Here is a 23,173-nt window from a genome sequence, read left to right on the forward strand (position 1 = left end):
AGGGAGCCGGTGCAGCCATGGCCTTCCGGAGGACGGAGGGGATGCCGCTGCTGCAGGCCCTGGCCATGACCATGGCGGAGATCCCTGTCTTTGTGTACACCACCTTCGGGCAGGTACCCCGGGGGGCTTCCCTCCCCTGGCCCTGGGCCCTTCTCCCTGGGGGCTGCCTGCGGTAGCTGAGGGCACCGTGGGGTGGTGCTGGGGGGACCTGGGCATCCTGGGGGATTGTAGGGATGGCAGGAGGGCCTGGGGGGGTGGGAGGGCTGCTCAGGGTGGGCTTGGGGAGGGGGCGGAAGGGGGTCCCATGTGCCTGCAGAGGCACTGCAGAGAGGGTGCTGAAGGCATTCCCCACGTGCAGTGGTGCCCTGCTTGGGGCTGCAGGGCTGAGCCTGGGCTGCAGCTGCCCCCAGGCTCTGTGCGTGCTCTGCAGCGTGCTTGGGTGGTGGGGCCTGGGCCCAGGCTCCCAGCTGCGCTGCAGCGAGGGTCTGGGGGGCGGCTGACGGGTGGGGCCGTGGGTGCAGGGTGCTGGTTGCTCACTGCTGCTCTCTCCTGTGCCCCAAGTCTGTCTTCGCCCAGCTGCGGCTGTCCCCCGGCCTGCGCAAGGTCCTCTTCGCCACGGCGCTGGGCACCGTGGCCCTGGCCCTGGCTGCCCACCAGATGAAGCGGCGGCGGCGGAGGCAGCTCACTGCTGAGAAGGGAGGCTGCAAGCCAGGGGGCATCACTGTGCCCATCCTGCCCACCAGAAGGGTCTCCTCCGTGAAGAAAGGTTGGGCTGCGGGAGGGCTCCAGGAGCCTCTCGTGAGGGAGCAGAGCCTTGGGCGCGGGGCAGCGGAGGCCTGCAGCGGTGCCCTGGGCACAGGGCTGGCTGGCAGAGCGGAGGGAGAGGCCCTGAGCTCAGAGCCCTGGAGAAGGAAGCGGTGCTGGGGCAGCCTGTGCTCTGCCTGGCCGGGGGGCAGCTGGAGAGGCTTCTTGGTGCTTGGCCTCCTGCCCCCCAAGCAGTGAAGGAATTCTCCTGCGCCAGCCTCGGCTCCCCTGTGCCTCAGTGCAGGAGAGCCCCCAGGAGAGCCAGGACTCGTTCCTGGGTGCTGGGTGCTGCCTTGCCCGCGCTCAGTCACACCTCACAGGCTGATGCTCCCCCTGGTTTGTGCAGGCTACTCCAGCAGGAGGGTGCAGAGCCCTGGCAGCAAGAGCAACGATACCCTCAGCGGCATCTCCTCCATCGAGCCCAGCAAGCACTCCAGCTCCTCCCACAGCCTGGCCTCGGTAAGGAGCAGCTGGGCTGGCAGCCTGGGGGCACCTCCCTGCACCAGCTCACCCCTGGGCTGGCTCCTCAGGGGTGGTGGCAGAGCAGGTGGTGGCCTGATGGTGTGCTGGGGTCTGGCATTAGCCTGGCAGTGACTTGGAGCTGTCTGAAGTCGGAGCCCCAGGGCCCAGCTCGGGGCTGCAGGAGGGGCACAGCTGTGACCCCAGGGCTCTCCCTGAGCCCTTCCAGGCGCTGTGCCAGCAGTGGGTGCCACAGGGAGCTGGTTTGGGTGGCACAGCAGCTCCTGTGGCAGCATTCAGAGGCTCCTGGTTGCTAAACCCAAGTTAGCTACCAAGATCTGATGGCTGCTGGGGACTGTGTGGGCTGAGGGCACAGCCCAGTCCTTGCCCCTCCTCCAGAGCCAGGCGCAGGTAATTCAGGCCTAACCAGGCAGCAGAAGCCAGCACAGCTCATCCACCTCCTGGGACACCAAGTGCAGAGGCACTGGCAGCAGCTGTGGCTTCAGGACCTGTTTGACATCCCCAGTGCTCAAGGCTGGCACAAGCCACACTCCACAGCTCCCTGCCTGGCTGGTTGGCAGTGTGGGGGCAAGGGGAGGGGGACACAACCCTCCAAGGGGGCTGTTGGGCACCAGCAGCCTGCAGGAGGTGTGGGCAGAGCTGTGTTTTACCTTCTGCATAGTTCAAGCACCAGAGAGCTGCCAGGAGCCTGCCCTGGCCCAGGTGTGCCTCTGGCAGGCAGCACTGCTGGCACGGTGCTGGGCACCCAGCCTGGCAGCAGTGTGCCCCTGGCTAGCTGGGATCTGCTGGGATCTGTTAGTGATAGGCTCTGGGTCAGGCTTTAGGAGATGTTTATGCACCAGGGTGAAACTGGAGCCTGCTGCCTGCTGCTGGCCCCTGCTGCTCAGCCCTCCCAGGAGGAGCTTTGGTTACAGGCAGGAGTGAGGGGCCCCAGCCCTCAGCTGGTTTTGGTGGCAATTAGTCTTCACTGGGGCTGGGGTCACTTCCCCTCCCTGCCAGTGCTTGGTACCACCAGCTGGGGCTGGCAGGAGCTGCCAAACCCTCCTGCCCTGGCCCCTTTGGGGCTCCCTGGGGCTGGCACTGCTCTCGGTGCCCTCCTGCTGCTCCCTGTGCCACAGCTCCCTGCCCCTCATGCTGCCTGGGGAGGTGCTCCCCACACTGCTGAGCTGCCACAGCCAGCCCTGGCTTTGCCCCTGCCTGCTCTGGGCACAGCTGGCAGTGCACTGTGACCCCAGGCAGGACCCCAGGGCAGGCGGGGGGGGGGGGCAGGGGCTTACTGCTGGGGGGTCTGGGTGGCCTGAGCACTGCTGCCCTTGGGGAGAGCTCTGAAGGTGTTTGTTGCTCCCTGCTCCCCTCCTGCAGATGGTGGCAGTCAGCTCCTGCAGCCCAGCAGCAGCAGCAGGGCTGTGGGAGGCGCAGGCAGGGGATGCTGCGGCCGTGGGGGACTCCAGTGCTGAGAGCCTCTATGTCCAAGGTGAGCAGCAGCTGGGGGAGCAGGGGGGAGATGTGGAGCAGCAGCAGCTCGGTGCAGAGCTCAGGCTGGGGCCTCTCCCTCACTCTCAGCTGCAAGGCAGTTACAGAAGTCCCAAATTCCCCTGAAGCAGCACTTCTGCTCCCAAGGGCAGAGGTGGCTCCAGAGCCCTCTGTGAGCTGCAGGCTCAGCCTGTGCAGGGTCCTGGGAGCCCCAGGGGCTGTTGGGGATGTGCTCCCTACCTTCCAAAGCTCATCCAGAAGGGGAAGGCACAGCCTAGCAGCTGGGGAGGGCTTCCCTCACCCCTGGGCACTCTCACAGCTTTCTTTGCTTGCAGGCATGGAGCTGTTTGAGGAGGCCCTGCAGAAGTGGGAGCAAGCTCTGACCATCAGGCAGAGGGACAGTGCCAGCACCAGCACCCCAGTGCCCTGGGACAGCAAGAGGCAGCAGGAGAGCCTCTCTGAGAGCCTCTCAGAGGTAGGGCTCCGCTCCTCTGGCCTTTGCCAGCTGGGGAACGTGCTGGCAGAGCAGCCTGGGTGCTGCAAGCAGTGGAGGAGGTTGGGAGAGGAGCAAATTGAGGGCAGAGCTGGGCCAGACTCTGTTTAAGAGCTGTCTCTGGCTGCAGCTTCCTTATGCAACAGCAGTAGGTGGTTTAATTTCTCTTCCAGTCAGTCTCGCCCCCAGCTCCTCTGCCCACCTGCAGTCAGTCACTGTCAGGCAGCTCTGCAGCAGCACAGCCTGGGGCAGCAGAAGGCACTGGAGAGGAGCAAAGAGCTCTGCCTGGCACTGTGGGGCCTGCAGCTGCTGCTGGCCACTGTCACTTGTGGGGCTGTTGGGTGGAGGAGCAGAGGCTGCCTGTGTGTGCCGAGTGCCCTGCTCCTGGAGCTGTCCTGGGGCTGCCTGCACCCATGGGAGCAGGGCTGCCAGGGCCAGGCCTTGGGTGTGAGGGCTCTGCAGGGCAGATCCACCCTGGGAAGGCTGAGTGGCAGACACAGAGCTGCAGGGAGCAGCTGGAGCTGCTGAGCCCCAGCTCCCCACGAGCTCCTGCTGCCAGGCAGGGCCTGCTGTGGTCAGTGTGGGGACTTGCCTGGAGTCTCTTGCCCCTCCTTGGGTCCTGGAGCATTTCTAGAGCTGACCTCAGCAGCTGGTTCCCTGCTGCTTGTCAGAGCTGTCTGTGGCTGGGAGGCTCAGCAGGCACAGGGGGGATGCAGAGGTGCTCTGCAGGGCTGCTTCTCTCCTGCTTTTGGGGGGCTTGGGTGCTGTGGGGCTTCTTCCATCCTCCTGTGCTGCTTACAGCAAACTGATCAGCTCTGGATCCTTTGTGCTTTCTGATGTGATTTCCCCTTGGAACCAGGCAGAAGCCACAAGCCAGAGCCAAGTGGTCTGTAGCTCCTTGCCTGGGTTTGTGTGGCTGTGGCAGGCTGAAGCTCTGAGGGTCTTCCTTCTCTAACAGGGACAAGGTGAAGCTGCAGGGCTGAGCAGGCTGCCCTGGGGGACTGATGAGCCCTGGTCTGGAGCCATCTCACCTGCAGACTGCAGCTGTGCTGCCAGGCTCTGCCCAGCTGGCTGGCTGAGGGTGCCCTGCTCTGTTGCAGGAGTGCCAGAGGAGGGAGTTTGCTGAGAAGCTGGAGGCCCTGCTGCACAGAGCCTACCACCTGCAGGAGGAGTTCGGAGCCTCGCTGCCCGCGGACAGCGTGCTGCTGGACCTGGGTATGCAGCCGGGCCCTGCCCTGCCCTGCCCGCTGCTCTGTGAGCTGGCAGCGAAGTGCTGGGGGTGGGGGCAGAGCAGCACAGGGCAGGTGGTCCCTGAGCTCCTCTTCCTCTGCCCAGAGAGGACTCTGATGCTGCCGCTGGCGGACGGCTCCCTGCGGCTGCGCACGGAGGACGAGGACAGCTCAGCCTCTGAGGACTCCTTCTTCTCTGCAGCAGAGGTGACTGCAGCCTCAGCCCTGTGCCTCAGCCCTGTGCCTCAGCCCTGGGGCACGAAGGGGTGGAGCAAAGCACATCTTTGCAGATGCTCCCCCACGGAGCAAGAGCCCCAGGCTGGGAGGTCCCTGGGGGGGGTAGGAGGAGCTGCACTGGGGGCAGCCTGCAGCCCTCCAGCCAGCATCTCTGTGCCACCTTCCCATCCACTGCAGCAGCTGTGCCAGCAAGGCTGCAAACCCAAGGGGAGGTGGCTTGGGAGTGGCCATGGGAGGGGTGCTGAGCTGTGCAGGGCTGCACAGCTTTGACACTGCTGAAGCTGTGGGCCCGGAGCTGGCTGGGCACAGAGGCTGCCTCTCGCTCCTGTGCAGCTGAGTGTCTGCCAGCACCTCACGAGGTCTCTTTGCCCTTCCCATGTCTCTCCCCCCCTCTGCAGCTCTTTGACTCTCTTCACTTTGATCAGATCCCCTTCCACCTCTCCAAGCCAGTGGCTGCCTATGAAGAAGCTCTGCAGCTGGTGAAGGAGGGGAAGGTTGCGTGCCGGACGCTGAGGTGAGCTGGCAGCTGGGGCTGGGGCACCTCCTGCGCTGCCTTGGAGCGGTCTGAGCACCTCCTCTGAGCAGCCCTGCAGCCACAACTGGCCTGGGCATCTCCTGGCATCCTGCTGCCCTGGACTGCCCAGGGAAGTAGCCCCAGGGTTTAGGGCACCTGCTCAGAGAAGGTCACTGCCCCTGGAGATGTGCTCTGAGCCTGGCCAGCACAGTTCTGTCTGCAGCAGCCTTGCAGAGGTGCTGTGGCCCCCAGGAGCTGTGCAGGGGGCATGGTGCAGTGACTCTCCCAGGCAGAGAGTGGGAGGTGGTGGTTGTAGGGGGGCACAGACCCCAGCAGAGCTGAGGCTGATGCAGTCCTCTCTCTGCAGGACAGAGCTCCTCGGCTGCTACAGCGACCAGGACTTCCTTGCCAAGCTGCACTGTGTCAGGCAGGCTCTCCAGGTGAGCTCAGCACAGGCTCTGCCCCACACCTGCCTGCACAGGGGGAAGGCTCTGCCCCTCCAGAGCAGCCAAGAGCAGCAGAAGCTCCCCTGGCTTCCTGTAGTCCTGCCCTGATGGATTTGGAGAGGGTGCCCCGGTCAGTGCCCAGCTCGAGCACAGTGCCCCTGGCACTGCTGTGGCTCTGGGATGGGACAGGAGGGGCTGTCAGAGCACCTGGAGCTGCTGCTCCCACTTGAGGGCTGGAGTCAAACCTCCGAGGTGGAGGAGGAAGTTTTCCTTCCTACCTCTTCCTGGCACTGTGTATCCAGAGCCTCTGAGGAGCAGGTTCTGTGCCCTGGCCCTGCTCTGGGGCTCTGGCACTCCCACTCCTTCAGCCCAGTTTTGTCTTCCCTTCCTGGGACAGCTCAGCCTGCAGCTACCCAAAGATTGCTGCTGCTGGTGTCTGCAGCAGCACTGCTCTGGCTCTCCCTTCTCCCAGCCCAGGATCCCAGGCACTCACAGGAGGGGTTTTGTGTTCCCTTTGCAGGAGCTGCTGGAGGATGAAAGCAACCAACTGTTCTTTGGGGAGGTTGGGAAGCAAATGGTGATAGGGCTGATGACAAAGGCTGACAAGGTAGGAGGAGAGCTGAGCTGTGCCTGTGAGCTTTGGGGCATCTGTTCCTCTGTCCCAAAGCAGAGCTTGTCCAGGGTGCTGAGAGAGCAAAGCTTGGCCTGCATGCTGCTGCCTTTGCTTTTGATCCTGTTCAGCCAAATCCTCTGTGCACCTCCTGCCCACAGCCTGCTGCTGTGCCTCCCTGGAGTGAGCAGAGGGTACAGGCTGTGCCTCAGCCATGGCATCACCCCCAGGAAGGGGAGCATCGAGGGTGTGCCAGTCCTACCATTGCTGCTCAGTCACTGGTCAGCCCCTGGCCAGGCTGATCCTTGCTCAGTGCCCAGTTTGCAGGCAGAGGGAAGTGGAGCAGGGCAAGAGCTGAGCCTGGGCCCCTCCATGGCTCCCAGCAATAAACTCATTCTGCACAAAGGGTCCTGGCTCAGGACCCCTCCCAGCCACAGGCCTGGGTGTTGATGCCAGCTCTGGGCAGAGGTCAGGCTGTGCAAGGTGCCCACAGCTGCTGTGCCTTCAGGTGTTTTGCTTCTCTGCTTTCCCAGAACCCCAAAGCCTTCGTGGAGAGCTATGAGGAGATGCTGCAGTATGCCCTGAAGCAGGAGACCTGGGCAACCACCCAGCAGGAGCTGCAGGGAAGAGGGGTTGGTACAGATGCTGGCTCTGAAAGCTGCAGGGGATGATGGATGTGGGAGCAGCCCAGGCCTGAAGGAACTGCTGAGGAAACAGAATGAGTGCAGGGGGTGGGGAGGGCAGGGGCAGCGGTGCCTGCTGCAGCCCCCTGGCAAACCTTGCCCTCGGCAGCTCCACTGTGGGGGAAACCCCAACCCAGCCCCCAGCTTTCTGGAGGGCACAGCCTCCTGCTGTCAGCTTTGTTTGCCTTCCTGCTGGGCTTTTCCTGGGCACAGGGTCAGTAGCTCCTGGGGCAGCCCCTCTCTGGCTGGCAGCTGTGTGCCCAGTTCAGCCCTGCCCTGGTGGCCGACTTCCGCTGCTGAGGGTTGGCTGCCTCACGGCAGAAGGCTCAGTGCTGTGTGGCTCTCTGGTTTAAGCCTGCTCCCTTCCCAGCCTGCTGTGCTGTCTGGCAGGTGGTGTGCATGAGCTTCTTTGACATTGTGTTGGACTTCATCCTGATGGATGCCTTTGAGGACCTGGAGAACCCTCCCTCCTCCGTGCTGGCCGTGCTGCGCAACCGCTGGCTGTCCGACAGCTTCAAGGAGACTGTGAGTGAGGGGCAGGGTGGGCAGCCTGGGCCAAGTCCCCTCAGGAGCCCCTGGAGCTCTCATCAGCCACCTCCTGGGCATGTCCCAGGAAAGCTTCCCTCCTGTGGAAGGCACCTGGCTGGCTGCAGCAGGCTCAGTTCTGCAGCAGCCTCTGGCAGCGATGCTGTGGAGCTGTTAGGAGCTCAGAACACAGCTCAGGGGTGAGAGGAAAGTGTGAGCTTAGCTGGGTGCCCACTGTGGGGGGAGCTCAGCAGGGGAGGGTGCAGATGGCAGGGCTCTGCTGCAGTCCCACCCCAGCTGTGGATTGAGTCCTGGCTGGCTTCACAGGCTGAGGAGGGGCTGGCTGGGGGGCACCTCTCAGGGCTGGCTGCCTCTGGGGGGGTTGGCAGCTCTGCCACTGCCAGAGCTCCAAACCACTTTGGCTTGTCTGGAATGGGTCTGGGGTGGCTGAGTGCTTCCAGGCCACATCCACCTTGCCCCTCCTCGAGTTGTTGGCACAGGAGGGGCCCTGCCTGCTCCCTTGGTGGCAGTGTTGCTGATCTGGGCTCTGTTTCTCTCCAGGCTCTGGCCACTGCCTGCTGGTCAGTTCTGAAAGCAAAAAGAAGGCTTCTGATGGTAAGCAAACCCAGCAGGGACAGCCTGCTGTGTCCAAAGCTGCTACCCCCCAGGTGCTGGCAAGAGACAAAACCTGAGTGCTCCAGGACTCAGCTGGGTCAGGTTTTGTGCTGCTGCAGAGTGCTGGGGGGCTGCTGTCACTGCCCCAGTGCCATGCCAGTGCTCACTGCACCGCTCTGAGTTCGTTCTCCCTTTTCCCTCTGAGGATTCCAAAGGCAGCTCTGCCTGCTGTCCCCTCTGCCCCCTCCCAAGGCCCCAGGGAACCAGGGGCTGCTCCCCAAGTGCAGTTTCCCTGCTGGCAGCAGCAGGAGAGGCTCCTTCCTGCACTCCCAGGCTGGCTCCAGCACCTCCTGAGGCATTTCCCTGACACCTCTGTGGGGCCTCTAAAGCATCACAGCAGAGTTCACAGACCTGGGGAACAGGAAGCTGCAACTTCCCAGCCCCAGGTCTGCCCCAGGGTCTGTGGCCTCTGGCAGGTTTTCAGCTCCTAGCCCACAGCCAGTTGCCATGATTGGGTTTGCCTTGTAAGGTGGCACAGAGCACCGAGGCCCTGCCCTTGCCCTGCAGGTCCCGGATGGGTTTATCTCTCACTTCTACTCCGTATCGGAGCACGTCAGCCCTGTCCTGGCCTTCGGCTTCCTGGGGCCCAAGCAGCAGCTCTCTGAGGTCTGCACTTTCTTCAAGGTGAGAAGGTTCTGCTGGACCTCCCCGCTGGGCATCCTGCAGCTGTGCTCTGGCTGGCTGCTGGGGCAGTGTGAAGCTGGGCTCTGTGGAAGGGCTCCCAAAAATCCCTGGGGCCGAGATGCAGGCTGCTGGCCTGGGGCTCACAGCGGCCTGGGGCTGGGGGCAGTTCATGCTGGGGAAGCTGATGGTGCCTGTGCTGAGGCAGCATCTTGGCCAGGGGTGCAGAGGGTGCTCTGAGGGCTGCAGTGGACCCTGGGTCCCCTCAGGGAGGCTGTGCTGCATGCAGTAGGCGCTTGCAGGGCTGCTGCCATGGGGCTCAGCGCTGCCCTGCTGGCCTCTTGCAGGGCTGGGGGCATCCCCGGCCTGGGGCACATCTGTGCAGGGCTCCCTGGGGGGCTCCCTGCTTGCTGCTGGCAGCTGGGGGGAGCTGTGCTGAGCCAGGGCCTGGCCTGTCCCTGCAGCAGCAGATCCTGCAGTACCTGAAGGACATGTTTGACCTGGACAAGGTCAGGTACTCGTCGGTGCCGGCGCTGGCCGAGGACCTCCTGCAGCTGTCGCGGCGCCGCAGCGAGATCCTGCTGGGCTACCTGGGCACACAGCTGCCCCCCGAGGCCAATGGGCTGCTCCCCACCGACCCTGAGCCCCTCAGGGAGCTCATCTGAGCCCAGCCTGGCCGGGAGGAGTTTTGTACCAGGACCTTTCTCCTCCCAGAGGGGGAGGAACCTCCCTGCCCCCTGGGGTGGTGGCAGCAGGCCCCCCTCAGCGCAGCGCCCGGGTGGGACCTCTGCTCTCTGCAGGGTTTGCTGGGATGGATCCAGGACCACTTGCCAGCTTCTGGTTTGAATTCCTTCTTTGTTCCACCTTCCTCTTCTTTTTATCATCATTTTTCATGTGTCACACAAACCACAGACTGCCTGGGGCCAGACTTTTGCCCACCTCTCGAAGGAGGGCACCAAGTGCAGCTGTCCTGCCTGGCAGGACGCCCTGCTGTCTGCCAGGGCTTGTGGGAGCCAGGGGCACCACTGCCCCATTCTCCACTGGCCCTTTAGCTTCCCCAGGAGGCTTTGTTTGCTTTGGGATTTCAGGATCATGCTCTGTTTCCACAGGCAGGGAGTGGCAAAGGTTTCTTTCCCAGGCAGGAGGAAATGCTTCTGTAAAGCACTGAGGTAAAGCAAGCAGGCTGCAGCTCTGGGGGAGCTGCTCTGTGCCCTCTGCTGCTCTGTGCCAGGTGGGGGGCTCTGTGCCATGGTCAGCCTGTCTGAGGAGCCTGCTGAGGTCTGTTTGCATCCTGCAAGTGCACAAAGTCTGCAGCCCATCAAAGTGCCTTGAGTGCTTCAGAGGGAGCTGTGGAGGCAGCTGGGGTGGGGTGGTGCTCGCTGCTGTCGGGCACAGGGTGCCGAGTGCGGTGTGTGCAGAGCTGGGGCAGGCTGCTGGGGGCAGGCTGTCAGCCCTGCAGGAGGTGGTGTGGGGCTGGGTGTAGGTCAAGTGGCCTTGGAGTGCTGGGTGAGTTGTTCTCAGATGTTGTGACCCTGGGGGCACCTGAGCTCTGGCTGCTGTGGCACAGCTGCTGAGCTGGACACTGGACACAAGCAGAGGACTTGAGGACTTCTCCAGGGGTTAAATCAGCCTGGGCTGACACTTGGAAGACTTTCCCACTGCTGGGGATCTGCAGGGCCTTAGCAGCTGAGAAAGGAAATCCTTCAGGGGGGTCTGCATTGCAACCCTGCCTGACTTCACCTGTGGGTCCAGTACCTGCTCAGTGCTGAGTGTGTAGGTAGAGACTGCTCCAGCTGGCTCCAGGAGGGGCTCCATGACCTCCAAAGCACAAATCCAGGACTAAAAGAGCACGAGGAAAGCTCTGCTGTGTGGGACCTATGGGATCAGTGTGGCTTGGGAGAGCAGGGTCTGATTTACTCCTTCACTGAACATTCCTCTGCTGTGTGTGAAGCTCTGAATGTAAACCTGTGCCTCTTCCTCTCCTAAAGCTGTGCAGACCTTGGTTGGCTTCTTTCTTTGCAGCTAATGTTTTCATACCTTATGCTGTAGGCAAGCAAATAAACCTTCCCTCCATGAGTCTGGGCTCTGCCTCTCTGTTCTCTGCTGGAACCTTTTGGTTTGTGATGGAGGCAGCAGTGGTGGTGATGCCTCTGGTGCTAGAGTGATGGTGTAAAGAGTGGGGGGATGGGGGGAAGAAGGTTCGTTCTTCCTGGAGTCCTGGAGCAAGTCCCGCAGGGGTCTGTCTGCAGGGGGGCTGCAGAAGGGTCTGGGTTGGGAGGGGCCTCCAAAGAGCATCCAGTCCAACCCCCTGCACTGAGCAGGGACATCCTCCACTCGATCAGGTTGCCCAGAGCCCTCTCCAGCTTCACCTTGACTATCTCCAGGGCTGACCTGTGCCGGAGCAGCTGTAAAATAACCAACTCCACACCGGCGCTGCCAGCAGGGGCTGCAGACTCCGGTTTCAGGCCCTAGCTGCTGCTGTTCCGCGGAGCTTTGATGGTGGCTGTGCCGCGGGCAGTGCAGCAGGCTCCGAGTGTGCGGCAGCCTAGGGAGGAGCAGGAGCTCTGCAGCACTGCCCCAGTCCTGCAGCTCCCCTCTCGGCCTGCCAGGGGCTGTGAGAGGAGCCCGGAGCCCGGCGGCTGCTGGCGGCTGCCCCTCTGCTGAGCGCTGCAGCTAACTCTCCCTGTCCTGAGGCAACCGCAGCACCTCGGAGTGCTTTCCTGGGCTAGGGGCAGCTGGAGCCGGGAAATGAAGGCCCGAGCCCGGGGGAGCGCCGGTGCCAGCCCGGGCTGAGCCGTGCGAGATGCAAATCAGCGCTGCGGGCGCGGAGCGGTTGCCGTCTGCCCCCGGCGAGCCGCAGCCGAGGCGCTGCGGGGTTGCCATGGTGTCAGACTGCGCTCCGCACCCCTCCGGCGCTGCCTGCCGCTGCCGGCGGAGCGCAGCAGAGGCTGCTCTCTGTGTTGACATTTTCCTTCTCATCTTCAGGAAGGAGTGGGTGAAGGCAGCAATGAAGCCCACAATTTTCAGCGCTTGTCACGGTACAGAGATCAGCTGTAATCCACTCTGCCAGCACAGCTCCCCAGTCAGGAGCTGGGAAGGAGGAGATTTATTTAACTTGAATGGTGAAAGCAGTAAATCACTCCTGCTGCCTTGGAGCTGCTGCCAGCCACCCGACTCCTGCAGCAAACCTTTGCTCCTTCTTGCCGAAGGAGGAGGAGATTTTAATGCTGATTTCTCTCCTTGCAGAGCCAGGAAGAGCAGCAGCTTTGAAGAGGCTCTTGGAATTCATTGGACTCAGCTGTAACTGTTGTGCCCAGGTGTTGGACCTTCGGGAAAAGGAGCACTTCATGGTGCACGCAGCTCCTGCTCCCTCTGCTGCTGCCCTCAGCTCTGTTACCACTTCCTGACTGCTTGCTTCTTTTTCTGTCAGTTTTAGCTTTTAAAACTGACTTAACTTTGGTCACTTGGGCTGAAGGTGCCTTTGCCTTCCCCTTAGCTCACTTCCCTCAGGCTGCCCAGATGAGTGCTGCTCTCTGGGCTGTGCTGGGGGAGCCTTCATTGCACTTTGGCCTTCACACTGTTTGCAGCGGCCTGAGGTATTTGGGAGAAAGAAGGAACAAGAGCGAATGGAGCTCCTGCCTGAGGCGGGTGCTGCGAGGCTGTGCAGGGGACCAGCACCATCCTGCTTGCTCCGGCGCCTGCTCTGCTTTCAGGGGTCCCTGTTCCCAGGGCAGCTGCTGCACCTTGGCCGAGCTCCGCAGGAGGTGAGGCTCAAATCCACCTCCCCCCTGTGCAATGTGTGTCACAAAAAAGGCGTTTGCCACACCGCTCAGGCCCCAGCGCCGCCGGCCGGGGCGGGAGGGAGCCGCGCACCGCCCTGCTCGCAGCCAGGGCTGCGGCAACCTTTCCAAAGCAGAATTCCCCTTTTCCCCCTGGCCGGGCGGGCGCCACGGCCTGGGGCTACGCCCCGCACCCTCCCTCGGTGCGGGGGGCAGCGGCGGCAGCCGGGCAGCGGCTGCGGGGGGCGCGGAGCGGCGGCCCCGGGGCCCGAGACCGCTTGGCCGCCGAGCCCGAGCCCCTGCCCCAGCCCCCGGGCGGCCGCCCCAGCGCCGCAGCCATTGGCTAAGCGCTGGCGGCAGCCGGTCCCAGGGACTGGCTAATCTGCATCCCTCTTTCCGCCAATGGCAGCGGGCACTGGCGCCCGCCTTTACTTTGATTGGCTGTTCCGATACCTGCGTCCCCTTCCTATTGGGCCCCAGCGCTGGTTGGCGATTGGCTGCGCCGCTCCCCGGGTTGGATTTTTAATTGGGCGGCTGCGGGTTGGCCGGCGCCTCACCTGCCGCGCGGCCTCATTGGTCCGCCGCTCGCCGCGTCCCTGCCCCCCGCTCGCGCCGCCCCTGGGGCGCGCTGCGATTGGCGGCGCCGGCCCGGCCCGGTATCCGGGCAAGATGGCCGCAGTCGGGGAGTGCTCGCTGCCCGCGCTGTGGCGGCCGCTCTCGCTCACTCACGTCGAGTACCCCGCAGGTAACGCTCCGCCTCGCCCCCGCACGGCCTCCCCGGGGGCCGCCGCGCCGCGCCCCGCCGCGGGACCCGCCCGCCGCTGCCCGGGCAGCCCCGAGGGCCGGGCGGGCGGCCGCCAGACAGTGAGAGCCACGGAGCGGGGCGGCAGCGCCTGCGCGCCGGGCGGGGGCCGCGCTGCCCGGCGGCGAGCCGCGGGGGGACCGGGCGCCGCGCATGCGCCGAGCGCCGGGGGCTGCCGAGCTCCGGGGCTCCGAGACCCCGGGGCGGCGGGGGCCGGGGCGCGGCCCTGTCCCGCCAGCGTGGTGCCCCGGGGCCGAGCCTGCCCGCCCCCGGCCCCCGCCCTGGCCCCTCTCTGCGCACCGCCGCTTCCCCTCGCTCCGCTCCGCGGCCCCCGGGCCGTGCAGGGCTGCCCCTGCCCCTCGAGGTGCCGGCCCCGCCCGGGGTGTGCCCGCGGCTGTCCGCTCCCTGCCCGGCCCGGCCGTGGGTGCGGGGCCGGTGCCGCAGGCTGGCTCCGTGTCGCTCCGAGCCGGCCGGCCCCGGGGCGCCCTCGTGGCATCCCAGCGCCTGGCAGGGCGGCGCTGCCCCCGCGCTGTGCTGGGAGCCGGTCCCGGTGTCGCGCTTCGGCCGGGACCGGGCAGTGCCCGCGGGCGGCCGGGACCGGGCAGTGCCCGCCGGCGGCCGGGACCGGGCAGTGCCCGCGGTCAGCTCCTGCCCGCGCTGGCTGAAGGCGCCCAGGGCTGTGGTGAGCAGGGCCGGTGCCCGCGGGCAGGGCGGGATGTGCCAGCTGCGGCAGCGGTGCTGTGCCCTGTCCCCGTGGCACTGCCCTGCCCGTGGTGGGCAGCGTCTGAGCAGCTGCTGCTCGGCGGCTGGGCCGAGGCAGCAGAGCTTGTGTTGGCTCAGGGCTGGTGCCCGAGGCAGGCTGTGGAGTGGCCCTGGCAGCGCTCAGCCCCCAGCCCTGCCGCCCCTGCCCTTGGCATTGCTGCTGGCAGCTGCCTGGCTCGCTGTGAGCTGTGGCCCTGGGTCCTGGGGCAGCGGCTGGCCCTTGGCTCCTGCTGAAAGCTCTCAGCAGGGCAATGCCCAAAGCTGCTGGGGGGCTTCCAGGCCTCCTGGGCTGGAGGTGCCCATTCAGGCAGGGGCTGAGCCTGGCAGCCCTGAGCAGCTCTGGTGCTGGCAGCAGCTCACTTGCTGCCCCTGCTGCTGTGGTGCTTTCTGTTGGCAGCTCCTTGTCCCTTCTGGTTTTCCCCTCCTGAGCCTTGGTCAGGGTGAGGTGCAGAGGGGCTGAGCACCCTGCTGGATCAGACCTGGAAGGCTGTGAATGGAGACCAAGGACTGGAGCCTGAAGGCAGCTGGGGGTGCAAAAGTGTCTCCCTGTGCCATGGTGTGGAGAGGTGAGCTGCAGTGGGGCAGGGCTGCTCTCACCTGGCTCTGGGCAGGCTCCTTCTGCCCTGTCAGGCTGCAGCCCAGCCCCAGGCAGCTGCTGGCTGCTGTTGCAGGGCAGTGCTGCTGGCAAGGGGCCCCACAGGAGATGGATCCTGCTTTTACCACCATCAATTATTCAGCTGCCTTGGCCTGTGCCACACTGCTGTGTGGCAAACAGCTTCTGCTGCTCCTGAGCCCGGAGGCTGCTGGCCTGGGGTGCAGCCTCTGAGCCCCTGGCAAGCAGCTCCTCAGGTGCCCGATGTGCAGCCAGCCAGAGGCTGCCAGGGGAAGTGGTGGTGGAGCAGTGAGGTCTGTGGTGGGATGTGGTCAGAGGGCTGCACTGCAGGCAGGTTCAGCTGCTGGGGCAGTGCCAGGGCTCCTGCTGGGGGAGATGCTGAGTGGAGGCTGAGAGGTGCAGAGCCTCAGCTCTGCCTCTGGGCTGCCTCTGAATGGGAGTTGTTGCCTGGTGCCTCTCCTGTCCTGAGCTCCCTCATGTGAGGCAGCACTCAGCTGGCTGAGGGGAGCTGAGCTCTGGGAGACCCCCAGGAGCTGCATCCCTGCAGCAGCTCCCTGGAGCTCTCAGCTCCAGCCCTGTGGTGCTGCTCTGCAGCGCTGGAGCTCAGCTGCAGCAAGGCAAAGCTGCCCCACGCAGGAGCAGCTTCAGGCTCAGCCCTGGCTGCTGCTTTTCTGGTTCAGACCAAACCAGAGCCTCACTGAGTGCCAGCCTGGCACTAGGTGCTGGGCTGTGCTCCTCCTGCTGCCACAGAGCAAAGCTGCTGCCTGCAGCCCTTGCTGCTGGCCCTGCACAGGGCCCTGTGGGCTGCCCCCGCGGTGAGCAGAGCCCTGGGGCCCTGCCAGCAGGATGGACTTTGGAGCCCTGCAGGGCCAGAGTCCTCCTGGGCTGGGAGCCTGGTGCCTTGCCGTGGGCAGAGCCCAGTGCCAGCCCTGCAGGGGCAGCCTGCTTCCTTCTGCAGATGTCTGTGGGGCTGCTCCTGCCCTGCCCTGGCACGGGGTGGGCAGAGCCAGGCCCCGGGGAGCCTGGGCCCTGCCTGGGCTCACAGCAGCTCTCAGCAGTCTCTGCTGTCCTGGGGGAGGCTCTGGGGGAGGCTCTGCTGCCCTGCTGCCAGAGCTGGGAGCTCAACCACTTGCAGCAGCTCTGATTTCCTTGGATCCCTGCTGCCAGCTCTCCAGATGCTTCCCTGGGTGGCCTTCTGCAGGGCACCACCAGAGCTGCCCTTCACTGCTGCCTGCTGCAGCTGGGGGGCTCAGCAGGAAGGGGCTCAGGCTCTGTGCCCACTGTGCCCAGCTCTTTGTGCCCTCCCTGTGCTGCCCAGGCTGCTGTGGTGCAGGCCTGGGGGCACAGAGCAGGGAGCTGACCCAGCTGGGCACTTGCCCACTGCAGGGGGGGTGGGGAAGGATTTGCCTGGGGAGTGCTTGCTGGCAGCTGTGGCACAGGGAGGCAGGAGGAGAGATGCAGCCCCCTTGCAGCAGCCCCCTTGCAGCAGCCCCCACCCCTGGCTCTGGGACCACAGCCATGGCACTGCTGGGAGCTGGCTGGCAGACCCCTGCTGAGGGGTGCCAGGCTCATGCCCGCTGCCGGAGCTCTGCTGCCAGCTGCAGCCCTGCAGCAGTGCTGCTTTGCCCTCTGCTGCCTGCCCCAGGGCACCAGGTGCCCTAGGCCGTGCTGGCAGTGCCAGTGCAGCTGGCAGTGCCAGTGCAGCTGCCAGTGATGTGCTCTCTGCTCCTCCCCAGGTGACTTCTCTGGCCAGCTCCTGGCCTACGTCAGCCTGGGGCCAGTGTTCATCATTGTTGGCTTCGTGACCCTCATCATCTTCAAGAGGGAGCTGCACACGGTGAGTCCTGCCCTGCCCCCCTGCCCCCAGCCCCCCTGCCCCCAGCCCCCCTGCCCCCAGCCCCCCTGCCCCCAGCCCCCCTGCCCCCAGCCCCCCTGCCCCCCTGCCCCCAGCCCCCCTGCCCCCAGCCCCCCTGCCCCCAGCCTCCCTCCTCTGGTGTCTGCAGAGGGCAGCTGAGGCACTCAGCTCTGCCCCAGGCCTGTGGCTCTTCTGCTGCTCTCTGCTAGCCCCAAACCCTGCAGGCAGCTGCCTGGGGGGCCCAGGGGTGCTGCAGAGGGGAAGCAGCCCCAGGATCCAGCAGCAGGGCAGGAGGTGGGGGCTGGGAGCCAGTGGGTGCAGGAGAGGGGACCCAGGCCTCACCTGCAGTGCCCTGTGTGCAGTGCTGCTGCCCCTGCTCTGCTGGGCAGGGCTTGGTGCCACAGCAAATCCCTCTGGCAGGGAGGAGCCTCCTGTGGCATCCTGGGGCCAGGGCAGGGCTCTGGCAGCTGCTGGCTGGGGGGTGGGAGCCAGGGGCTCAGGGGAGCTGGGCAGGGGCTGCCAGGTCCCTGCAGCCAGGGCAGGCAGCTGGGCAGGGGCTGCCAGGTCCCAGCAGCCAGGGCAGGCAGCTGGGCAGGGGCTGCCAGGTCCCAGCAGCCAGGGCAGGCAGCTGGGCAGGGGCTGCCAGGTCCCAGCAGCCAGGGCAGGCAGCTGGGCAGGGGCTGCCAGGTCCCAGCAGCCAGGGCAGGCAGCTGGGCAGGGGCTGCCAGGTCCCAGCAGCCAGGGCAGGCAGCTGGGCAGGGGCTGCCAGGTCCCAGCAGCCAGGGCAGGCAGCTGGGCAGGGGCTGCCAGGTCCCTGCAGCCAGGGCAGGCAGCTGGGCAGCTTTGGCAGCCAGAGGCTTGCCAGGAGAGGGAAGCAGCTGGAGGGAGGCTTGCAGGGCTCCAGGGGCTGGGGGCAACTGGTGGTCACTCAGCCCAGAAAGTGAGAGCCAGGGCTGGGGGGGGCAGGTGGGCACTGGTGCCAGGGCTGGGGTGGGCAGGTGGGCACTGGTGCCAGGGCTGGAGGGGGGGCACTGGTGCCAGGGCTGGGGGGCACTGGTGCCATGGCTGCCTTGCCTGTGCAGATCTCCTTCCTGGGGGGCCTGGCCTTCAACGAGGGAGTCAACTGGCTGATCAAGAATGTCATCAGGGAGCCACGGCCCTGCCAAGGTACAGCCGGGCACAGCCTGCCCCTGGGCACCCCCTGCTGTGCCCCCCTTGGGAGTGCCACGCTGCCTGGGGGGGCTGATGCTGGCTGTGGGGGCGAGGGGGCTGGGGGCTGCCCGGGCAGGGCTGTGCCAGCTGCTGTGTGCAGGGCAGCCCTGGCCATGCCCCTCCTCCTCTCTCCCCAGAAGCTCACGCAGCAGTGGGCACCAAGTACGGGATGCCCTCCAGCCACTCCCAGTTCATGTGGTTCTTCTCTGTCTATTCCTTCCTCTTCCTCTACTTGAGGTAAAGTTATCTCAGCCTTGGCTCTGCTGGGGGAGCCTCTGGGGCAGCCCTGGCTGGGGCCACCTGGGGGCCTGCTGGCACTGCAGCTGAGGAGCTGGCAGGGAGGGGGCTGTGCCAGGGGGGCTGTGCCAGGCCGGTCTCAGTTGTTGCTGGTGCTGGAGACAGGGCTCTGGGGGGGTCCTGTGCCTGCCTGGCTGCAGGTCTGAGCTGCCTTTTGTAAGCTGTGGTGGCCCAGCAGCCTGGCACAGAGGGGGCACGGGGGGGGGGGGCAGGAGCTGCCCAGCTCTGCCAGGGGGTACCTGCAGTCCTGCAGGTGACAGAGGGGCAGGGCTGGGGGCAGGGCTGGGTGCTGGGGGCAGGGCAGGGTGCTGGGGGGCAGGGTGGGTGCTGGGGGCAGGGTGGGTGCTGGGGGCTGGTGCTGGGGGCTGGGGGCAGGGCTGGGTGCTGGGGGCAGGGTGGGTGCCGGGGGCCGGTGCCCGGGGCAGGGCTGGGGCGGTGCTGGGGGCAGGGCTGGGGGCAGGGCTGGGTGCTGGGGGCAGGGTGGGTGCTGGGGGGCAGGGTGGGTGCTGGGGGCAGGGCAGGGTGCTGGGGGGCAGGGCAGGGTGCTGGGGGCAGGGTGGGTGCTGGGGGCCGGTGCCGGGGGCCGGGGCGGTGCTGGGGGCCGGGGCCGGGGGCCGGGGCGGTGCTGGGCCCGGGCTGAGCCCCCTGGCCCCCGCAGGATGCACCAGACCACCCACGCGCGCTTCCTGGACCTGCTGTGGCGGCACCTGCTGACCCTGGCGCTGCTGACCGGGGCCCTGCTGGTCTCCTACAGCAGGTATGGAGCCCCCTGGGCCTGCTGCCCCCTCGCTGCCCCCTCGCTGCCCCTGGCAGCCTCCCTGGCCGTGTGCAGGCAGCGAGGCCTCGCTGAGGGCCTGGTGCTGCCCGCTGGAGCCTCTGCTGATCCTCCTCCCCCCCTGCAGGGTTTATTTGCTCTACCACACCTGGAGCCAGGTCCTCTATGGAGGTGTGGCAGGAAGCATCATGGCCATAGCCTGGTTTGCCTTCACACAGGAGATCCTCACCCCTCTCTTCCCAAGGATAGCTGCGTGGTGAGTCTGGGGGCTGCAGGGGACCCTTGCAGGGAGCTGCAGGTACCTGGCACAGGAGGATGTCCCTGGGCAGGTGCTGTGGGCACGGCAGCTGGCACCAAGGAGAGGCAAAGATGCACAGGGCCTGGCTGGGAGGGGGCTGCTCAGAGCTGCCTGTTGCAGGCCAAGCCCTGGGCTCTGCGCAGGGTTGCAGCGGCTGCAGTGTACCCTGCCTGTGCCTGCTGCATGCGTGGCAGAGGTCGGGTGTGCCAGGGCTGCGTGGGCAGGGAGCTGCCAGGTTGGTGAAGCTCTGCTGTGGCTGCAGAAGCTGCTCAGGACCTGTCCCCAGGAGCACTCTGTGCCAAGTGTGGCAGAGGCTGGGAGCACTGAGGGAAGGGCAGGCAGCGGGGCCGGGGCTCAGCGGGGCCGGGGCCGGGGCTGAGGCTCAGCAGGGCTGGGGCCAGAGCCGGGGCCGGAGCTCAGCAGGGCTGGGGCCAAGGCCAAGGCTCAGCAGGGCTGGGGCTCAGCAGGAGCTCTTCTCCAGCCTGCAGGGCAAGGCAGCAGCTGTGCCTGGGGCAGGTTCTGTGCACCTCTCCCTCCTGGGGGCTGATCCTTTCCCCTGTCCCTTCCAGGCCAATCTCAGAGTTCTTTCTAATCCGAGACACCAGCCTCATCCCCAACATCCTGTGGTTTGAGTACACAGTGACCAGGGCAGAGGCCAGGTGAGTGCTGGGCACGGGGCTGGGCTCTGCCCCCTGCCCCACCGCTGCTGCGGGCAGAGCAGGGCAGGGCCAGGCGGCAGCAGGCTGGGGGTTAAGTGCTGCAGCTGGGGTCAGAAATGTTCCACTGCAAGAGCATCTCACAGGTTCATAGGACCAGAAGGGACCTTCAGGATCACCCAGTGCCAGCCCCTGCCAGGGGCAGGGACCCCTCCCCCCAGCCCAGGCTGCTCCAGGCCTCATCCAGCCTGGCCTGGGACACCTCCAGGGAAGGGACATCCACAGCCTCCCTGGGCAGCCTGTGCCAGAGCCTCTCCACCCTCACTGCAACGAATTTCTTCCTCCTCCCCAGTCCCAGTCTGCCCTCCCCAAGGTCATTCCCTTGCCCCCAGGCCCCTGCCCTGCAGGTCACAGTCCTGCCCCAGCCTGGAGCTGGTCCATGCGGCACTGACCAGAGGGGGGGCACAGAGGGGACAGCTTTGGTTTAGAGAGGAGCCAAGCAGGGCCTTGCTTTCACCCCCTGCCCCCTGGCGTGCCCCAGCAGCCCGTGGGGGGCTGGGCAGGGGGCTGGGCAGGGGGCTCAGCCTGCCCCTCTTGCCTTGCAGGAACAGACAGCGCAAGCTGGGCACCAAGCTGCAGTGAGCCCAGGGCCTGGGCAGAGCCAGCCAGGAGCAGAGCTGGGCCAGCAAGGAGCCCTCCACAGATGGACCAAAGGAGCAGGCAGGGACCAGCCCCACGCCCTGGAGGCCTTTGCTCTGCTTGGCAGCCAGCTGGCTGCTCCCTGCTGCATGGGGGAGTGCAGGAGCAGGACCTCAGCCCCAGGAGCGCCGGGCGGGGTGGAGCCAGCAGGGACAAAGCCACGAAGCCTCCTGGCGCCGGCGGGGGGAGGGCAGCCGCGGCCGATCCTGTCGGGGACTTTTCTTTGTTTGCAGCATGAAATACACACAACTATTTATTTATTTTTCTAAATGGAACTCTGGTTTCTGGGGAGGTCCTGCTGGGGGCCTGGGCTCCGCTGCTCCTTGGGGGAGGAGAGGACAAAGCTGCTCTGGGGCCGATGCTGCTTGCTTGCCCTTCTCAGGAGGAAGGGGAGCTGGGGCAGGGGGGCCCTGGGCAGAAGGCAGAGGAAGGCTCTGTGCTTTCTGCAGCCACTCGGGGAGGCACTGGGGGCAGGGGGACTGAGGCCCTGCTGCCTGAGGGCCAGCTCTGGACAGTGACCCTTGCCTGCTGCTCCTGTGGTGCCAGGAGCCAGAGCCTCTCCCAGCCTCTCCCTTCTGCTGCTTGTTCCATCCCCACCTTGCTCTGTGAGGGGCAGCTCTGGGCTGGGAGCTGAGAGCAAGGCCTGGTTGTGCCCGAGCAGGAGCTGGGAGCAGGCTGAGCTGGGGCAGTGCTGCTGCACCGGGGGGCCTGGGTCTGCCCTCAAAGGAGCAGCTCTCCCCACAGGGACCTTTGCTGTGCCCTGGAGCAGCTCTTCAGAGGGGACAGGCCCTGGACAGGCCCCAGGCCATGGAGGCTCCACACACTGCAGCTGGAAAGCAGCTCCAGGCTGGTCCTGCTCACCTGTGGCTGCCAACCATTGATCCCTCTGCCAAGGTAACCTGCAGAGCCGGGAGGGAGCTCAGGGCTCTTCCCCAAGGCTGCAAGGGGGACTGGTGCCCAGCCTGGCTGGCACTGCCCAGGCTTCTGGCTGCTGGGGGAGCACCCCTGGAGCAGCAGGGCACAGGAGGGTTCAGCTCCTCAGAGAGAGCCCAGGAGGCTACAAAGCTGCTCCACTTGCTTGGTTCTGAAGGCAGCAGCTTCCTCCAGTACCCTCAGGAGTCAGGGAGAGAAGAGCTGCAGTGAAGTCTCTCCATCCTCTGCCTGCTCTTGCCAGAAACCTCTGCACTACCTGAGCAGCAGAAATCCCTTCCCCCTCCCTTGGATTCTCTTCACTAAATGGTGCTGTGCAGGAGGGGGATTGGAGCTCTGCCTTGTTCCCTACACCTGTGTGAGGGCTTGAGGGCTCCTGCCAGGAGCTTCCTGAGCTGGGCTCTTGCTGTGGGGCTGTGCCAGCAGCCCTGGGCTGGATGGAGCTGTGGGCAATAAAAGGAAGGTGACAATGCTGTGGTTCCTTGGTCTTGCTGCCCTGCCCCAGCCTGCAGCCCTGGGGAGGCTGAAGCCTTGCTGCAGCACTGCTCTCTTTATTGAGCTTCAGTTGATTCAGCACTTCAGAAGTCTGCAGGGCAAGGATTCCCCCAGGGAGCACAGCCCCCAGAGCCCAGGAGCTGCCTGAATGCCCTCAGCTGGGCAGCTCTGAAACCTTTGCTCCAAGGGCAGTGGAGGCTTTGCCCTTACTGTGCCCTGAGGCAAGGGACAGCTCCTGGTGAAACAGGAGAGCAAAAGCACTGCCCTGAGAAGCCTGCAGGAGGTGAGACCCAGGGCAGGACTGGCACAGGGGAAGCCTTGCTGGGATGTCAGAGTCCTTCCAAGCCCCTCCAGAGGCAGCCTCGAGTCTCACTGCAGCTCCATGGAGCAGGAGGGGTCCAGGAAGTGCTTCCTGACTTCTGTGTCCCTCAGGGTAGCCATCAGCTGCTTGCAGCTGTCTTCTGCTGGGGGCATCCAGCTTCAGACCCAGAACAGCTCCATGCCCTCAGCTGAGATGCAGCCAAGCAGTGCTCTGCTTCATCTTGACCAGGCCCCTCCCTTCCAGAGCCTTCTCTTGGAGCCAGGCTCCAGCACTTCCCTGGCAGTTCTGTGGCACCGGTGGCAGAAGGCCTTGCAGGCAGGGAGCAGCTCCTGGCCTGGCTGTGCAGTGCTGGCAGCAGCCCTGGGGCAGAATTTCCATCATCCCTGAGGTTACTGCAGCAGGGCTGGGAGCTCACCACCCCCTCTGCTCCTCCTGCCCCCAGAGCAGCTGATGAGCACTCCACAGTCTCTGGCTGTGCAGGTGAGCTCCAGGGCAAGTCTCCTTGGCACGGTGTCCTCAGGTGCCCTCCTGGTGGCAGCAGTGCAGCAGTCCCTGCAGGCTGATCCTGGCACAGGCTGAGTGCAAATCCCAGGGGAGTTCTCCAAGGCACTTGGGGCCTGGCCCAGAGCACCCAGGGGCTGCTGCTGCAGGCGGGGTGCAAAGCCCCAGGGGTTAAGGGGCCCTGGAGGAGAGCAGGGCCAGGGCTGCTGGGCAGGAGGCAGCTTCTCCCCTTCCCCAGATTCCAGTGCAGCAAAGGTCCTGCTGACTGCACAGGTGGTGAGGTGCAGGAGGGCAAAGCTGCCAGGAGCTGTGAGAGGAATTGCCAGAGCTTAGCCTACTACCCCCCAAAGCAGCCTGACTGTGGTGTCCTGGGGCAGGAGGCAGCAG

At 65.5% G+C, this 23,173-nt stretch overlaps 2 protein-coding genes across 3 annotated transcripts; both read left to right on the plus strand.

The window, feature by feature from the left end:
• Nucleotides 1–3: 3 nt before the first annotated feature.
• Nucleotides 4–10,816, plus strand: MIGA2 (mitoguardin 2). Of its 2 annotated transcripts, none has more exons than XM_054174342.1 (15): nucleotides 4–113; nucleotides 562–766; nucleotides 1,151–1,263; nucleotides 2,647–2,758; nucleotides 3,093–3,232; nucleotides 4,351–4,465; nucleotides 4,586–4,686; nucleotides 5,115–5,230; nucleotides 5,598–5,670; nucleotides 6,197–6,283; nucleotides 6,820–6,918; nucleotides 7,360–7,494; nucleotides 8,056–8,109; nucleotides 8,677–8,793; nucleotides 9,255–10,816. In XM_054174342.1, the coding sequence occupies exons 1-15, from the start codon at nucleotides 18–20 to the stop codon at nucleotides 9,453–9,455; spliced, it is 1,764 nt and encodes a 587-aa protein (XP_054030317.1). In that variant the 5' UTR covers nucleotides 4–17; the 3' UTR covers nucleotides 9,456–10,816. The 2 variants fall into 2 exon arrangements, with proteins under 2 accessions (XP_054030317.1, XP_054030318.1); XM_054174343.1 differs by having other exon boundaries at nucleotides 9,258–10,816.
• A 2,408-nt stretch (nucleotides 10,817–13,224) lies between these two features.
• Nucleotides 13,225–20,670, plus strand: DOLPP1 (dolichyldiphosphatase 1). Its single transcript, XM_054174345.1, has 8 exons — nucleotides 13,225–13,314; nucleotides 16,483–16,583; nucleotides 17,684–17,768; nucleotides 17,951–18,050; nucleotides 18,769–18,867; nucleotides 19,013–19,141; nucleotides 19,753–19,842; nucleotides 20,445–20,670. Exons 1-8 carry the CDS (start codon nucleotides 13,239–13,241, stop codon nucleotides 20,479–20,481), a joined length of 717 nt encoding a protein of 238 aa, XP_054030320.1. The 5' UTR covers nucleotides 13,225–13,238; the 3' UTR covers nucleotides 20,482–20,670.
• Nucleotides 20,671–23,173: the final 2,503 nt, after the last annotated feature.

Source organism: Dryobates pubescens, chromosome 29 (genome assembly GCF_014839835.1).
Source record: "Dryobates pubescens isolate bDryPub1 chromosome 29, bDryPub1.pri, whole genome shotgun sequence".
In the NCBI taxonomy this organism is placed as follows: Eukaryota; Metazoa; Chordata; class Aves; order Piciformes; family Picidae; genus Dryobates; species Dryobates pubescens.

What these genes read in the sequence shown, in the direction of transcription:
- MIGA2 (XM_054174342.1), top strand. Translation starts at nt 18, where the DNA reads ATGGCCTTCCGGAGGACGGAGGGGATGCCGCTGCTGCAGGCCCTGGCC. An exon ending in CAGCGTGCTGCTGGACCTGG is followed by an intron (nt 4,466 to 4,585) that starts GTATGCAGCCGG and finishes TCCTCTGCCCAG; the next exon opens with AGAGGACTCTGATGCTGCCG. An exon ending in GTTGCGTGCCGGACGCTGAG is followed by an intron (nt 5,231 to 5,597) that starts GTGAGCTGGCAG and finishes CTCTCTCTGCAG; the next exon opens with GACAGAGCTCCTCGGCTGCT.
- DOLPP1 (XM_054174345.1), top strand. Translation starts at nt 13,239, where the DNA reads ATGGCCGCAGTCGGGGAGTGCTCGCTGCCCGCGCTGTGGCGGCCGCTC. An exon ending in TCACGTCGAGTACCCCGCAG is followed by an intron (nt 13,315 to 16,482) that starts GTAACGCTCCGC and finishes GCTCCTCCCCAG; the next exon opens with GTGACTTCTCTGGCCAGCTC. An exon ending in TCAAGAGGGAGCTGCACACG is followed by an intron (nt 16,584 to 17,683) that starts GTGAGTCCTGCC and finishes TTGCCTGTGCAG; the next exon opens with ATCTCCTTCCTGGGGGGCCT.